Raw genomic sequence first — 17,459 nt, 5'->3', positions numbered from 1 at the left:
ATTGATGCTCGTCTTCTGCAGTAAAGTTAGACTCAGGCAATAATCTCCTTGTTAAGCAGCCTTGTTATTAAAAGAAAAACACTTACCGAATAAATGTAACGCCGTCCGGACATTTTCCGTGAAGATTTGTGCAGAAAAATGCAGCATAAAAAGAAGGCATTCCTGTATAGATAAGCGCAAAAGCGGAGCTGTATTACTATCTTAAGATGGCGGCGTTTTTAGCTCATCCAAAGTCACGTGATGTCATGTCTATCCACATAAGTCATTGTATAAAATGCTTTCAACCCCAAAGTTTGTCTTCTCAGGCACCAAAGAGAAAAATGTCATGAAATAGTTACATAATTTATACGTTAAATATATTCTATTCATAAGTTTAAGAGCATAAATAGAATATCATATGTGTTTTTCTTTTTAAAATTGTCTGTTTTTAAAAATGTGGGCAGACTAAAATGAGGCAGAGTCCGACTGCAGCGTTAGCACAACTTCTGGGTCTACGTCAGATGTCTATCTATAAACCATAGACATAAATACGTATATATGTCTGTGTTATAAACTGTACAGTCTTTGGTCAAAAACACAGATTCAATCGACTTTTCAGAGTACGGCTGGAGCTGCCTGTTCTCATGTTCTGACGGACGGGTTTGATTAGTCGGGGCTGGACCTGACTCCTTGTTATTCAATAAGTTGCCTTCTTCTAGCTCTTTGACAGCAGCTGTTTCTACAGCCTGTGCGCTCTCTCCCGTGATGCAGACCTCCTACAGCGGGCAGGTATTTTTATTTATTGTTTTTATCGTTTTAACCCCTTTTATTGGCCATGACAGTTCGGTCGCATTTCCGCGTCAAACCTTTCATAGAGACGTTCACCGGCTCGTTAGCACAGGAAGCTAACATTACTTATCACGGCTAAAAACAGTAGCAGCTACTACTGCTAGCAAACCATTAGCTTCGAGAAGCCTTTCTGCGTTATAAATTGTTGTTGCAAAATTTAAATTACAACAAATCCACAGAACATGATTTAGTTTGTTAGTCAGTGCTTCGTGACTTGAATCAAACTAGTGGTTTAAGCTAAATGAGGTTACTGTCGCTGCTTGGTTGCTTCAGAGAAACAAGGAAACTGAGTGGGGCGTCTTATCCTGAGGACAGTGAACCTGTGTTTTCTGGCTCTCACTGTAGTCATCCCTCGGCCTGTTATGATCACATGATAAGCCGAGGGTTGTGATTCCGCTACTTCTGCTTTCCTCTCTCACTCCTCTCCATCACGAACATGGCGTGCGTTTCCAACTCCAGCTCCGTTGCTTTTTTCAGAGGGTAAGTGAAGTGGGTCAAACCGGAAATAGCCCCTGCGGTTTTAACACAGCGAGTCTCCGATTAAAAAAAAGGAAAATAAAAGCAGAAATCTCGATTGGAGTTGTGGTGAGGGGGCGGCGAGCCGACTCCTCCTGAAGCAGTCACCTGTTCCTGTCACGAGTCAAGTTCTCCTGCTGAGAAACAAACTGGATTAAATGGTTTTATTTAAGCCCAGCAGCTGGATGGGGACACCAGAGATCTGGCAAAACTTAAATCTGCTCCCAGTTCACTTAATTAATTAATTAATTAATTAATTAATTAATTAATGAACGAAAGGCCTAGTATTAGTTGGAGGAATGTACATAGCCTGCCAGCTTTTATGATCTTCTTATGTTCAGAAAAAAAATGATGGAGATGTAGTTGTTTTGGTCAAACCTTGAAGATAACATTGTTTTGCAAAATGTCCCGCTCAGAGTATGTGTTGAGGATGACTTTTGGCTACTACCACATAAGATTTTGTCTCAGTAGCTGTAAAATTGACTGAGTTAGTGATTTTTGTCTTGTGTAATGTTGATTAGCTGTGACAGCCACCTTGAATTGGGTTGACTTCAAACTTTAATCGGTTGTAAATGTACATCCAGTGGTTCGGGAGTTATTTTGGTAAACAAATAGACAGGCATACTTTAGCCTTTATTTATTATTGTTGGCAGGTAATAATTAAATAGATAAATAGTCGTGCTGGTTTCCTTTCTGCTTTCAAGCTAGAATCTCTTATAAAGATGTGATAAGCTAATTACTGTAACCATAAAGTAACAAGAGTGAACAGGTTGTGGGGAGTTTTTCTGCTGAGTTTGGCTTTTTACTGACTCAGTTAAAGGTTGTTTTACTGTCATTTCCATGTTTTTTTATTTACATGAAAACTAAATTAGTGTCAGGACCAGTGACATCCAGCACCAATATTATATGTTCCCCTATTAAATAAAAAATAGCCAAAGTTATAAACAACACTCTTATGTGATCAGTCAGCACTCAGAGTATGTGATGGGGATGACTCTCAGCTACTAACACACACAACTGTAACACAATAGCTGTTTACGCATTGGCTAAGATTGATTAGCTGTGGTGTTAATCGGTTGTAGGTGGCTCGGCTGCAGGAAAGAGACACAGATAAACAGAAATGTTGAGCCAGGTGTAGTTTCTACGGGAAGTAAAATGTAGAGGACGAGGTTGGTCATTACTATTTAACATGACATTTAACATTATGCAATGTTAAAGTCACAAAAAAAACCCAGCTGTTTTATTAGTGATTGGTCATTTTACTGTTTGATTGGACCAAACTGGGTCATACAGCTGGACGACGAGTTCATAATCACGTTCATGAAAATGAAACATTCAGTGTTGCTGATTTCATTTCTGGCACAGTTCTGGGATCTGCCTGATGTGTTTCAAGCTCTCACAGTGCTACTCTTCCCTAAGCTGTTTCGACATTTTTGTCTCTTTAGTCGGATTAGCAGTGCCATGGCTGCTGATGACAAGTCCTCGTCCTCATCCTCAACGGAGTGGAGCACTGAACCGCCTACCATCTCGCCGTCCAGCCCCTCCCACCTGACCCACTTCAAACCCCTGACTCCGGAGGAGGATGAGCCGCCGCTCCGCTCCGCCTACAGCTCGTTTGTCAGCCTGTTTCGGTTCAGCAGCAAAGGTGAGGCTGTTTCATTTTACTATGGCTTCTGGAAATCTGTTTTATTTTATTTTTCTAAATTTTATGCTTTATGATGTGACCACATTTTTTCTCCTAAAATATCTTATTGTAAGGTGGATTAACAAAATAGCAATAGTTAAATGGTAAAATATAGAAAATCTGATGAATATTGACACATTTCAATGAAAAAATCAAACAGTTCCAGTTTGACAGAATCTTCAATGTTCGGTAAAGTCCCTAACAATCTGCCTGTAGAACCTACATCATTTATCAATAAACATCCAGTTCTTTTGTAAAATAAAACCGCTTCACATATAATTTACTTTAGATTTCATAATTAAAAGAATAAAGTTCAGCTGCAGCTTTTAGCTTCTTTAGCCCAGGGCTGACGCGCATCGTTCTCCTTCTCAGTCCACTTTCCTTTGTTTTTGTGAGCAGAGGAGGGCCGTCCTGTGTCCATGGTTTCAGAGAAGAAGGATGCCCCACACTCTAATCGTCAGTCAGAGAGACGGAGCCAGTCCTCCAGTCCTTCCCACTCCATCCACGGCTCGAGGACACACCGGAAGCAGCACCCTGAGCACCTCAAACGCACCTCCTCTATCTCTGGTAAGATAAAGTAGTAAATTTCAAGCACTGATGCGCAATGACTTTCCTGCTTTTTATCACCCACTGTCAAAGACGAAAGGGTGATAAAGTTTCATCCAGTGTCTGGCTGAGCATGCATGTGTGTTTATTTGTCTACCTATTAGCAAAATATCTCATGAATCCTAAAGAAAATTTGAGAAAGTAATCATTGGACGTACATCTCCAACTCTGTGTATGACTTTAGATGGCAACAGGAAATCAGACCCACCTCTGAGCAACCACGACCCTCGGACCGCTGTGCAACTTCGCACTGCACTGAAGAGGCTGAAGGAAATCATGGAGGGGAAGAGCCAGGTATTTTCTTTGCTCATCAACATGTGTTGAATGGATGTTTTTGAGGCTTGGGGAAAATTCTGGGACTTTACCAATCGCCTTTTATGAAATCCCAAAAGGAAACTTCACTTAATCTTTTTTCAAATTGATGTCAGACACTTAAACAGACTACTACACAACAAACTACACAACTCCTGTGTCGTTACTTTTTACTTTGAAGCCTTTAAACAATTGACAGTCGTCGTGTTCAGACTTAATGCAGTTTCCCTTGTAAAGACTTTAGGCCATTCATTCTTTGTTACATCTAAATAAATAAAAAAATAAATAAAACAGGACCCAGGTTGAAGACAATTCCTGAATTTTCCTCAATGTGATTCAGAAAAATAAAGAGAAACTCAAAAGTTTCTGTAAGTTTTACCAGCTGGCTCACCTGCACACAAGTAGATTTGATTAATTCTCTGGTTTCCTGGTCTGAGGCCTCCTATGGAAACCCTGACAGACTCTGGGCCAAAGTTAAAGTTAACAAAACAGAAACCGAAAGCTAAAGCTAGCAAAACAGTTGTTAAATGCTAAAAATGAAGTAAGTGTGCTAAAGTAGATTTTAAAAGGCACTACATTTTTCAAGGATTTTAAGAGCTCTCACTGTATTTTTATGCAGAAAATATTCAAAAAGTATAAAGTTACAAAAAGTAAAGGTCATAGTCATAATGTCCTGAATACGCTCAATGTTTTGATGCCTAAATGGCAGAAAAATCTGAAAATTTGTTAAAGTAGTTACAGATTAAAAAAAAAAAAAGTACCATAGAAACTATAAGCAGGGTAACAATAATGTGAGTTCTGACTCGCAGATAAGGTTGATCACCATCTGCATACATAAAGAGTCTGGACCCCACACAAACACGTCTTTGTTCATAGCACATGATCGGTTAGCTGCACCAAAACCTGCCATTTATAAGCACGTGTTTTTGATCCAGATCTATCATTTGCTGGGTATCAATTGACATTTTTGATTTGCATTTTTATGATACCAATATATAAATCTAAATGCTAAACATAAAAAAAAAACTTTCAACAATATCTAAAAACGGTTTATGGGATCTCTGTTCACTCGGTTGTAAATATATGGCTGCACACAGTTGATCCCCGGAGAACTAGAGTCCTTTCTCGGGTGGTACAGATAATATTGCTGTCACAGTTTTTATGGGGACAACTTGAATTATCTTCCCCCAACAATTCATCCATCATTTTCCTAACCTGTTGATCCTGGTCAGGGTTGGGGAGCTCTTGCTTGTCTTCAGCTGTTAACGGGCAGAGAGGCAGGGTATTCTCAGTCCATCACAGACAACAAAATCGTTCCTACTGTAAAGTGTTTGGAGCCGTAAAGTGTTGAAGCTCAAACCAGACGTCATTGTTCCCCTTCAGGACAGCGATCTGAAGCAATACTGGATGCCAGACAGCCAGTGTAAGGAGTGTTACGACTGCAACGAGAAGTTCACCACCTTCCGCCGCAGACACCACTGCAGGCTGTGTGGCCAGATCTTCTGCAGCCGCTGCTGCAACCAGGAGATCCCTGGGAAGTTCATGGGCTACACGGGTAAGTGATGTGCTTAGCACTGATGGTTGCGTCTCATGGAATGATTGCAGAGTTGGAACCGGTGTTCCACAGGGCTCTGTACGGAGTCCAGTTCTGTTTAGTATCGTTTAATATGATCAACCTTCGGTGTGTGAGCAATATGACATTTTAATGTAGCACTCGGATATATTTGTTTTAAAATCTTCCCTTTAGCCGCTAGCAAAAGAAGAAGTTAAACTCCAACTTGTAGTTTATGAGGGGGATGTGTGCCTGCTTATTTGAACTTTAAAAAAAAAATATTCCTGGTCTTCTACATTCAGGAGATCTGCGGGCATGCACTTACTGCCGGAAACTCGCGCTGAACTACACCCACTCGGCAGAATCGGGCTCCATCGGTGAGGACCTGAGCTCCTTGTCAGACTCTCCGTGCTCCGTGTGCATGTTGGAGCCCAGTGAGCCTCGGACACCCGTGGGAGGCCGAAAGGCTAGCAGGAACATCTTCCTCGAGGAAGACCTGACGTGGCAGAGGTGAGCACGCACTGAAAACACTTATTGAGCCAAATACAACTGTGGAACCTTAACTATAGTATCTCGATAAACTCAAGCGTAAGATTTGTATTTATTTATTTTTTTAGCCCTGATGTAGGACGCTGAATATCTCAAAAAAACATGGTTTAATTTAGCCCTAAAATGATCACATGAAAGATTTCCTGCATGGCTCCTGACTAGGCCCTTCACCTCTTTAAATCTCAGCTTTGTGGCTGACTATGCTCTCTGACAGACTTTATTTTGCCTGTTTGGTTTCCATCCTTCGCCTTCGGTGGATTCTCCTTTTCTTCTGTCTTGCTGCTCGACATCCTAATCTTCTTATGTGTACCACATGCACCTCCATTAGACTAGTTCTCCGTCAGAAACAGAAGTGTACAGTATAGAATTGGATTTTAGTGTTTTGCAGGTCTGCGGAAGTGTTGAGGGGGAAAAAAGAAAACTGAGCATAAACAACTTTTGTTTCCTCAGACTTTCTTACCCTCTGCATTTTCTTTTAAAAAAGAATTACCAGCCCAAAATCCTTGAAGGAATGCATATCGCCTGCTACCTTTCATGCCAGAGTTTCAGACTAAGATCATTTTATACTGTAGCAGCTTTGGTCAAACCTCGGGGGGGAAAAAAAAGCAGTAAACACGATTACATTAAATACTCCAAGATGTCACTCTCATAGTAGGTGTCGTGATAGACTCTTAGCTACTACCACACCCAGTTTTAGCTCATTATCTGTCAAACTGACTAAGTTAGCCATTTTTGTGTTGGCTAATTTTGATCAGCTGTGGTGGCCATCTTGAATCGATTGACTACAGATCAAATGATGACTCCCTGAAAGTTTGATTAAAATCCGTCCAGGGGCTCATGAGATATTTTGACTCCAACGGTTAATACTGAGGTTTTAAACAAAGGTCTTACACAATGTGTATCCCTCAAAGTATGACTCTCAGCTACAACCACACCAAATTTTAGCTCAATACATCCTAATAAACCAAAATATCATGGAAAAGAATTGGGTTAGTTCCGAAATTCAGCCAGTTGTAGATGTATGATTATTTCCTGAAAGTTTCATTAAAGCCTGTCTAGTGATTCATGAGATATTTTGACAACAGAATTCACCTCAAACAGTTATTGTCAAAATTGTAAACAAAGATCCTGTGCAGTGTGTTAACGCTCAGAATATGTGATGGGCATCAGTCCCAGCTTCTACCACACTACATTTTAGGTCAGTATCTGTGTATTTAAGAAAAAATGTAATGTAAAAATCAAAATGAGAAAACACGCCAAGCCCCATTTTATACGTTTTTATCAGAATACAGATAATTAAACTGCATCACTGTACACATGAATATTTAAAAGTTAATTCTTAGTCAAAATTTGGATTTAATTCAGATTTTAGTCATTCTGCACTGAAGAAATGAAGGTTTGTAGCTGCCACCATAATGCATGCACTCTCTAGATGCTGCCATTTTAAATTCTTATGATCTCTGCCTGTTTGTCTGTCAGCTTTCCTCAAAAACAATCTGTTTCCTCTCTTTCTCTCACTGGCCTAGAAAAACTACCATTGGGATGAGAAAGAAGTGAGTCTCGTTTCATTTCTATTCCATTTGTTTTTTTTTTTTGCACACGTCCCTCGGTTAATATTTTCTACATCAGTGAAAAGAGAAACTGCTCTCCTGTGTGCTCTGATTTAAAGATGCTAAATGTGACTTAAAGGGATAGTCTGGTGAATTTTGAAGTGACGTTCTGTCGAAAGGTTACCAATAGTTGGCACGTTTTCAGTCACAGAGCACGGAGGATGGAGAAAAAAGGGCAAAAATCTTCATCCGCGCTCTGTTGTTTTTCTTATAAAACAAGTCTTTCCTAAAAACAACATACCAGTGAGAAAGAACACTGCATCAACTAATATTAAACTTCTGCACTTGTTTAGTTTGATGCTGTCTTTACCATGAAAGTACCATGATTTAATTATGTAAATAAAACCTCAGTGACAAAATGATCCTTCTATTACAAGCAGAAAAACTGATTATGCTAATAGCTTGTTAGCCTGTTAGCTACTTTTTAATTATTAATTTAACTGGCCCACAGTGGGATCCTTCTCTGCTTCTTAGACTTAAGTTAGAAGTAAAGGCTTTCTTTGGATAAAAACGTCATAAAAACTGAATTAAATGAAGGGTCTGCCCTTATTACATGGCATTTAGTGAGTCACAATCAAACATTTAACCTCATTTTTAAGTCAGCTCTGATTATTTATCAGGATATAAAAGGCCACTTTTTTATTTGAAAGTGAGATGCTAAATTTCCACAGATGTAGACAGGACCTTTGTCCTAATATTAAACTACCAGACAGTTTATCAAAAAATATAAAAAACAGGTTTTCTCATATGTTGTATTTATTTAACTGCATTCATTGTGTTCCTTTTTTTAGAGTTTCAAGTATGTGTTGTGAATATTTAGTGGGAGAAGGAGGCAGAAACGGCTGCTTTGGTTTTAAACGTTGCAGACTCCTGGTGTAGCCATGGGCCAAGCCTGGATGAGGGTCTTTTTTTTTTTTCCTCAATACTTTGACTGATACGTATTTGACAGAACATGACCAGGCTATCCCTTTAAAGAGGAAGTATAAGCTCAGAGTGTGTGTGTGTGTGTCTGTTGTTAGCATGATCCACCAGGAGCCTCAGAACAGCGGCCTCGCCTCCAGACTCACCACGCTGCAGGAAGATGTGGGAAAGTCACCCGCGAGGAAGAGGTGAGCCTCTTTCTGCTTCGGAAGGGTTTCTACTGTTTCTGAATTGTAGTTTGTTGGAGTTCATCTGCAAAAACAAGCTGTAAAAATCTTCTTAGCTTCTGTCTATATCTGAGAAATTATTACCCAACTAAAACATTTTATTGTTGAGTTGGTGAGATTTAACAATCAGCAAGCACATGATGTACAATCAGAAGCTTCAAAACACTGGGTGAGAGGTGTAAAAGGAAAAATGTTTGTAATTTCACTAAAATAACACAGGATGTTTAGTGTCTGCTGGAATCAATCATGTCTCTGGGGAAACAAACTAAATGTATAAAGTACAGTATACAGTTTATCATCTTTTTAAAACCAACAAAAGTGCCAGAGGAGAATGATTGAAGCCATGTGCTCGACACCGTCCTATGCTCCTCCTGTGCTTGCCGTGTGGATTCATTTGTCTTTTTGGTCTGGTCCTCGTCCACAAGTAATCCAGGGTCCACAGAACGACACCTAAAAAAACAGTGCCGTGTTTATTACAGGCAGCAGATAACTACGAGACAGAAAAGTTCAACAGTAAACTGAAGGGAAGAATTGCAAAGATAAACCAAGGATTGTCTGGAACAGTGACAGTCACTTCCTGCTCAGGCCACGCCCCCTTCCAGGGAGCATCACCTGACCTGGGGCTTTGTCAAACAGGAAGCTGAGCAACATCACTGTTCTAAAAAGACAACAGGACGATGGGGGTGACAAGAAATCTATAAATAAGAAGATAGACTATGAAACGCAATAGAAATTTTTCATGTATTTTCTCCTTGTCGTCATATTTTTGCGCAAACTCTAGGTAATTGTTTTTTTTTTCCTACTTGTTTTTACAAATTGCTGTATTGCTTAATTTTTCTGTATATTAGCTTTGAAATGGTATTTGCTTATTTACAAGAATTTGGGGGTGTATTTCTTGATTTGTGTTTCTTAAACTTGTCTAGACTTTTCTAGACTACTCCCAGACTTTCACATGTTCAAACAATGCCTCATAAAAAAATTATTTATATGTATTAGTCCTTTCATTAATTGATTGTTGCTTATCCGTCATTGAGGAGGGAAACCTAGACATCTCTCTTCATCTTCCCCTTGGGTATCCCACGGTGTTCCCAAACCAGGGAGGATACATAATCCCAACCAGAGAGTTCTGGGTCTGCCCTGAGGTCTCCTCCTAGTGGGACATGCTTGGAAAACCTGCAGAGGGAGGTGTCCTTGATCCATCCTAATTAGATGCCCGAACCACCTCAGCTGACTCCTTTTTGGTGTGGAGGATGAGCGGCTGTACTCTGAGCTCCTCATCCTGTCGGAGGAAGCTCGTTTCAGCGGCTTTTATCCTAGATCTCATTCTTCTGGCCAAGAGGAGGAGTTGAGATATCTGAGAGAATTTTGTAATTCAAGCAGAAGCTACTTTTCAGTCTATTAATGGTCCTTTGGAAGTTTGAATTACCAGGAGCAGAAAGGAAAACAAAAATACACCTAATTTCCTAATTTTTCATACACATCCTCTGTTTTTCCTGCACTGCTTCTCATCTTTGCTTCACACAGTTTTGTGCAGTCAATTCAGTCTCATGGTTTTTAAAATGGGAAACCTTCTGTACACAAATGAAAGTGGCCTGCATCACATGAAAGTAATATAAATTAGTGTTATTTGCAACAGATTGACATCTTGCAGAAAATAGGTCTTTTGTTTTGAAAGAACATATTGATACTTCATTACTGATCACTGAAATTATCCAGTGCTTACTGATAATGGTTGGCTGTTAATAATAATAATAATGTCAGACTTTTATTGAGTCTCGTGACGTGTGAGTAAATCACTGATTCATTCAGTGATGGTCACATGTTTGCTTTAGTCGTTTTGCACATCAGTGGATCTTTGTGATACAGAAAAGCTTGTAGGTTTTTCCTGGTCAGGATTTTATTAAGAGCAAAAAAAAAAATGCTTTTCATTAAAATCCTGGCCCATTCTAGCTGCTCTCACAGTGGATTACTTGTTACATAAAAATGACTGGTGCTCTAATACCCCAGCAAGGGATGGGTATTTTTAGCAACTTCTGATTTTGTGAGACTTTTGCTGTAGTCAGAACTTTAAAAAAATTTTTTTTTAAGTTGATCAAAACCATTTTAATGAGATCAGTTGTGTTACCGGCTCCTTCTCTCTCAGGTCTGCCAGTGTGACCACCCTGTCCCTGGATCGCTCCGGAACCACCTTGGTTCCGTCCTACGACAGTTCAGTCAGCCCGCCTACCAACCGAGCCATGTCAGGGACCAAGAGCAGCACCAAGCTGGACCACAGTGAGGAGGAGAGGAAGATCCTGCTGGTATCTGCTGTGTTTAGTCTTTATTTTATATATTTTTGTTGTTGTTAAACTAAGCCAGTGGTGTTCAACCCTGGTCCTGGAGGGCCACTGTCCTGCACGTTTTAGGTGTTTCTCTGCTTTGACACACCTGATTTGAATGACTGAGTGATTAACGGGCTTCTGCAGAACTTGAAGGGAAGGGAAGGGAAACAACTAAAACCTGCAGGATTGTGGCCCCTTTAGGACCAGGATTGGACACATCTGAACTAACCACATTTACAGTGATATGCCAAGACTGAAAAGTTTCTCCACAATCACTCTGTAGGAGAATCCCCAGAATTTGGTGCCACTGTTTTCAGCCTAACAAATACCCCTGAGGCTTGCAGTGTTACTTCTTTATGGGTTTCATGGTAAAATGAAATAGTTTACCACACACACATTAGCCACATGGCTCTCTTGTCACAAACACTCAGTGTGACCGCAATGGAAAATTCACCTTTTTTAACACAAGTTTGAGTCTCCAACTGTCACAGCCAAGTGATACGCTACCTGATCTTTCACTGATCTGATCAGCTACTGTTTTTCTGATGTTTTTTTATTTTATTTTATTTTGTCATGCTTTGGTCCAAACTGTGTACTCTATCTTTCAGGATTCCTCCCACCTGAAGGACTTGTGGAAGAAAATCTGCCATAACAACACAGGGATGGAGTTCCAGGACCACAGATACTGGCTGAGGACCTACCCAAACTGCATTGTGGGAAAGGAACTTGTTAACTGGCTGCTGAGGAACGGTACCATCTCCAACAGGTATCGTCTGATTGGACGAAGGAAAAACACTTGTTTACTTCCTGTAAGAGTTGAGGCTCTTACACACAACATAGCGATAGTGTGAGATGTTACCACCAAAGTATGTGTTGAGAATGACTCTGAGCTACTACCACATCAACTTTTAGCTCAATATTTGTAAAACTGACTGAGTTCTAGTCATTTCTGTGTTGCTTGATGTGTAGTAAATGTAGCAGCCATCTTGAATTAGATTTATTTCAAAAGTTAATCAGTTGTAGATCTAATGACTACTTCATGAGAGTTTCTTTAAAGCCCATCCAGTTCACGAGCTATTTGGCTGACAGACAGACACGAGTGAGCACATGGTCACTTTTTCGTGTTTTGGCGGCAGTATCTTAGCTGTTCCTAGGACTGCGCTCTTTTGGACAGAGATCTCTGAGGTTGTTCCTGGGGTCTGTTCCAGTTTGGGGGTCACAGCGCCGAGTGCTCTGATGAACACTGGTACCACTGAGGCCTCGACTCTTCACAACTTCTCTATTTCTTCTTTCAGCCCTTGGTATTCTCCAGCATCTCGTGCTCCTTCTTCCTGATGTTACAGTCACTCTGGGATCGCTACATAAATGATTGCAGCACAGAATGTGTTTTTGTGTTTCAACCATTGTTTTTTTTGCTGCAGGGCCCAGGCTATAGCAATCGGCCAGGCGTTAGTGGATGGTCGCTGGCTCGACTGTCTCACCCACCATGACCAGCTGTTCAGGGACGAGTATGCTCTGTACCGCCCCCTTCAGGTGAGAGCCCTCTGCTGCAAACACAAACAGAGAATCCACAGCACATTGAGACATGTTGCAGGTTGATTTTGATTAATTTGGGGTTAACAGAGGGATTGTTCCACAAATTTGGAACAAACTTCCAGAAAACTGTAAAACAGCTGAAACACTGGGTGCCTTTAAATCTCAACTTAAAACCCACCTGTTTAGAGTTGCTTATGGCTAAATTAGGGTTAGAGTGCGGGTTTTTGATGTTTGTCTCTTTCTTACCGTTTATTCATTGTCACATGCTGTTTTTATTTTGTTTTTTAATTATGTAAAGCACCTTGAAATGCCTTGCTGCTGAAATGTGCTATACAAATAAAATTTGATTGATTGATTGTTTTATCAACAAGCTTCAGTGAAGTGATGTGCAGAAGGTGATGCCTCTCTGTCTTCTCTTTAGAGCACAGAATTCTCAGAGACGCCGTCTCCAGACAGCGACAGCATCAACTCCATTGAGGGACACTCTGAGCCGTCTTGGTTCAAGGACATTAAATTTGATGACAGCGATACAGAGCAGCTTGCAGAGGACTACACTATGCCCAGTATGCGTTTTGTATCCAGCTTTCACAAAAATGTTGTCTTCAGCAATGTCTGCGCTGGTTTCCTTGAGTGAAACTTTGTCTTTGTTCAGACTCTGCCAGCCCCAGTAAAAGGACATCAGTCAGCAGCTTCCAGTCTGCGATGGACAGCGACTCTGCTGCCTCCATCAACCTCAACATGGAGCAGAACAATGTGAACTTTCACATCAGGAAGCAGGCCAAATACCCACATGTACCACCTGCCACAGATCACAAAGGTACGTATGACCACCTGTCGTCTTAAAGGAATTACTATGTAAATTTGTGCGTTGAATACTTCTACATTCTACACAGGCTGAGTGACTGAGGAGTCTTGTACGCTTTCCAGGAGTTTGTAGTAGAAACAGGGTTCAAGTTTTTAAAGGAATCCCTAAAAGTTTATGATAATTAACCACTTATTTTTACTACGAGCAGTCTTTCTAATAAACAATGAACTCTTTCAGCAGATTTTCTTGTGTCGGAGGACGGAGGACAGAACATTGTCATCAGTGACGCGTTCATCAAAGGTATGAACTGAGTTCCTCCTTATTGATTTACTCACAATGACCTGCATGAATAGCTGCAACAAACCCTGCTCTTCCTTCCTCAGAGTCTTTGTTTAACCGCCGAGTGGAGGAGAAGGCTAAAGAGATGCTGTTCACGCCGCTGGGATGGCACCACAGCTCTCTGGAGCAGCTCAGAGAGGAGAACGGGGAAAAGAAGGCCATGGAGAGGCTGCTGTGAGTCCAGGATAATTTCACTACGAACACTCTATTATTACCCTAACCCTAACCCTCACGTGCTTCACTTCTCACTATCTGTCACGTATTGATAGGAAACGAACGCTGATTCTTCTCCTGCCACAATCCGCTTCTTTCAGCTCCGCCAACCACAGCCACATGATGGCGCTGCTACAGCAGCTTCTCTACAGCGAGTCTCTGTCCCTGTCCTGGAGAGACATCATCGTCCCCGTGGTCCGGCAGGTCGTCCAGACAGTTCGACCCGACGTCCGCAACTGCGATGACGACATGGACATCCGTCAGCTGGTGCACATCAAAAAGGTCAGCCAGCGCTGCTGTGCTGGTCTTCTGACCTCCGTTTTCAGGTAATCAGGCAGAGGAAGCAGAATCAGCCGCGTCTGTTTGTGTTTCAGATTCCTGGAGGCAGAAAGTTTGATTCAATGATGGTCAACGGCTTTGTCTGCACCAAGAACATCGCTCACAAGAAGGTAACGTTAGGTTCTGTTATGCCATTTATTCTCGACACTAGCTGTAATATTTTCTTTCTTTTATTAACTTGTTTTCCAATTTACATTCATATCAATAACAAAAATAAACAAAACAAAAGTAAAGAAAAAAATAACCCCCTGGGAAATAAGTTCACTCAGTCTCTATATTACTTTTAATCTTGGATTTTTTTAGTAATAATTGTTTTGAGGTCTGAGATAGTCTGCAATTTTATGCACTGATCTCCAACAAACTCTGATTTATCATATTTTCCGCTCTACAGGGCGCACAGGATTATAAAATGCGCTGTCAATGAATGGTTCATTTTCAAATTTTTGTCATATATAAGGCGCATCGTTGTGCAACTCCCAATTTTTGTAACTTGGCGCAGACCGCGCTCCATTCAACATGGAGGGTTTCAGTGCTCTAGCGGAGCTGGTTCGCCTGTATCAGCATTTATATGATCCCTCTATGAGAGATCACAAACATAATCAAACGGTTCAAAACTCACAGAAGGATACTGCACAGACGTAAGCGTCAAATATAAACACCTCCACTGCTCACTCATGTCCGTGCACGGAGCCCTGCATGGCTATAACTGAGCCTTAATGCTACAAGCGGTGCGGCTTTGTAGTTTACCAAAGTCGTCCTAAAACATTATGACTTCTTACATATATAAGGAGCTACGAATTATAAGGGGCTTTTAAGTGCTCCTTATAGTCCCGGAAAATACGGTATCTAAAATAGGGCGTTGTAATAGTTCAGGTTTTCACAGATATTTTATATAGAATAATCTGTAAATATGACCTGGACAGATGAACCCCTACATCAAGAACCCCAAGATACTGCTGCTGAAGTGCTCCATCGAGTACCTGTACAGGGAGGAGACCAAGTTCACCTGCATCGAGCCCATCGTGCTGCAGGTGAGGAGGGGCACTTCGGGAGTCTAACAGAGCAGGAAACCAGCTTCTCTTGAGACTGAGATGTTTTCTCTGTCCGTCCTCCAGGAGCGGGAGTTTCTGAAGAACTATGTGCAGCGCATCGTAGATGTGCGTCCAAACCTGGTGTTGGTGGAGAAGACGGTGTCGCGTATAGCTCAGGACCTGCTGCTGGAGCACGGCATCACGCTGGTCATCAACGTGAAACCGGTTTGTGGATCAGAATCTGAGAAAGCCTCAGAGGGTGAAACCATAAAAAGCTGCATCCTCCTGATGATTATCATCATGTTTGTTTTTAATTAGTGGAATCTATCAGATCTCGGCAACAGCTGGCAGCTAATTTCTTCTTTCAAGGACAAATGTAGTCGCAGGTTTTGACTCAAACAACTTGGAAATGTGGTCAGTTTGTCCCATGGGACTGCACTGGAAAGTTTGCATATTTTCTTACAACTTTGAGTCTCCAATCTGTTCTCACCAATAAAAAGATGTATCGAGAGAACTTAATCTCATATTTCTGTATGAATATCTTAACATAAAAGACCTGAAAAACACTAAATTATTGTTTTTTTTTTAAGTATTAAAAAGATGTTTGCCCTTGACCAAGATAATTTTGTCTCCTTGTGAAAATGACTTTTTTGACCTGAGTTCAAAGGTCACCCAGCTTTAATTGAAAAGTCGGCTCATGTTCTTCTTTGTGCTACAATGTTTCCTTTTAAGAGTTATTCATTTGATCTTTTTCCTCGTTATAGCAAGTGCTGGACAGAGTGAGTCGTATGACACAGGGGGACCTGGTTATGTCAATGGACCAGCTCCTCACCAAACCTCGCCTGGGAACCTGCCACAAGTTCTATTTGCAGCCCTTCACCCTGGCAAACAGTAAGAAGCACCCGTCAGCTCCTTCTCCTGATCATGCTCTTGTCACAACAGGTCATTTCGGTGATTTCTGTCTTTTGTTTCAAGACGAGGTGAAGACTCTCATGTTCTTCGACGGCTGCCCGCCCCATCTGGGATGCTCCATCAAGCTGCGCGGTCCGTCGGAGTACGAGCTGGCCAGGGTGAAGGACATCATAATGCTGATGATGTGCGTGGCCTACCACTCGCAGCTGGAGATTTCCTTCCTCATGGACGAGTTCGCCATGCCGCCCAGCTTGCCCCAGAGCAGCTCCTTCCCCTGCCTGCTGGACGTGTCCCCTGCCGATGAGGAGATGGACCGGGACAGCCTGGAGAAGACTGTCGGGAGCGAAGAAGAAGCCCCATCTTTAGAGTCTGCATCCAAGAACGGAGATGTGGATGTTCTCCAAGACAAAGCAAATCAACAGTCTGCCCACTTCTTTTGCCAAGAAGACGCCTCTAACACAGAGACCAGGACGTCTTCCCCGTTTTCCAGCCCTGCTGCAGCCCCTCTGTCCGTCTCTCCTCCGTTCCTCATGGAGGACGACCAGGAGATGGGATCGGACACGCTTATTGAGAATCCCGAGGGAGACACAGTGGGAGAGGGCTCGCTGGTTCTGGAGGATGAAGACCGTTCAGAGACACCCACCCCCAAGTTATTCCGAGACCCCCTGCAGGACGACACGGGGATGTTCGTGGCCGAGCAGGTGGACTCCTCCGATGACCGACTGAGGTCCATCTCTGCTGTGTTCAAAAACGAGCTGAAGGACGTCATTCTCTGCATTTCTCCTTTCATCACATTCAAGGAGCCATTCCTGCTGACGCCTGAGGGCATGCACTGCCCCAGCAGGGATTACTTTCCTGAACAGGTACCTCCACAAAGCTGAAATCATCATGTATGTGTTCTAATAGCTCCTAGAATTACAACTACTAACACATGGAAATATCTGCAAATACCATATCTATAAAACTGCTTTTTGTCTTCCATTTCAACCACAGCAGTATAAACCTACCAGTTCAGCCTCACACCCTCACATCACTGCAGATATAATACAAATATTTAGGAACATTCAGCAGCCTCCCTGGGTTTTACAGACTCTTATCAGTTGTTAATGATTGAGAGGATGATACATGAAAGCGATCTGAGATCAGCTTGCTTTCTCG

General features: G+C 41.7%; 1 protein-coding gene across 6 annotated transcripts in view; it reads left to right on the top strand.

Annotated features, from left to right (window-relative positions):
* Nucleotides 1–630: 630 nt before the first annotated feature.
* The window catches only part of pikfyve (phosphoinositide kinase, FYVE finger containing), a 31,272-nt gene continuing 14,443 nt past the window's right edge, over nucleotides 631–17,459 (top strand). The window contains exons 1-21 of one of the 6 annotated variants that reach the window (XM_017421188.3): nucleotides 631–768; nucleotides 2,790–2,989; nucleotides 3,428–3,595; nucleotides 3,819–3,928; nucleotides 5,330–5,501; nucleotides 5,801–6,008; nucleotides 7,574–7,600; nucleotides 8,677–8,766; nucleotides 10,949–11,105; nucleotides 11,735–11,892; nucleotides 12,548–12,659; nucleotides 13,084–13,225; nucleotides 13,315–13,479; nucleotides 13,705–13,767; nucleotides 13,851–13,980; nucleotides 14,121–14,301; nucleotides 14,394–14,468; nucleotides 15,282–15,389; nucleotides 15,474–15,614; nucleotides 16,154–16,280; nucleotides 16,365–17,164. In XM_017421188.3, the coding sequence (XP_017276677.1) occupies nucleotides 2,806–2,989; nucleotides 3,428–3,595; nucleotides 3,819–3,928; nucleotides 5,330–5,501; nucleotides 5,801–6,008; nucleotides 7,574–7,600; nucleotides 8,677–8,766; nucleotides 10,949–11,105; nucleotides 11,735–11,892; nucleotides 12,548–12,659; nucleotides 13,084–13,225; nucleotides 13,315–13,479; nucleotides 13,705–13,767; nucleotides 13,851–13,980; nucleotides 14,121–14,301; nucleotides 14,394–14,468; nucleotides 15,282–15,389; nucleotides 15,474–15,614; nucleotides 16,154–16,280; nucleotides 16,365–17,164 (3,318 nt within the window). In that variant the 5' untranslated portion in view covers nucleotides 631–768; nucleotides 2,790–2,805. Of the gene's footprint in view, nucleotides 769–1,227; nucleotides 1,309–2,789; nucleotides 2,990–3,427; nucleotides 3,596–3,818; nucleotides 3,929–5,329; nucleotides 5,502–5,800; nucleotides 6,009–7,573; nucleotides 7,601–8,676; nucleotides 8,767–10,948; nucleotides 11,106–11,734; nucleotides 11,893–12,547; nucleotides 12,660–13,083; nucleotides 13,226–13,314; nucleotides 13,480–13,704; nucleotides 13,768–13,850; nucleotides 13,981–14,120; nucleotides 14,302–14,393; nucleotides 14,469–15,281; nucleotides 15,390–15,473; nucleotides 15,615–16,153; nucleotides 16,281–16,364; nucleotides 17,165–17,459 lie in introns of those variants that run through there. The other 5 variants (XM_017421184.3, XM_017421183.3, XM_017421187.3 and 2 more) reach the window with 5 other exon arrangements.

Source organism: Kryptolebias marmoratus, linkage group LG6 (assembly GCF_001649575.2).
Source record: "Kryptolebias marmoratus isolate JLee-2015 linkage group LG6, ASM164957v2, whole genome shotgun sequence".
Lineage (NCBI taxonomy): Eukaryota > Metazoa > Chordata > Actinopteri > Cyprinodontiformes > Rivulidae > Kryptolebias > Kryptolebias marmoratus.
This window is presented reverse-complemented; position numbering and strand designations above follow the sequence as displayed.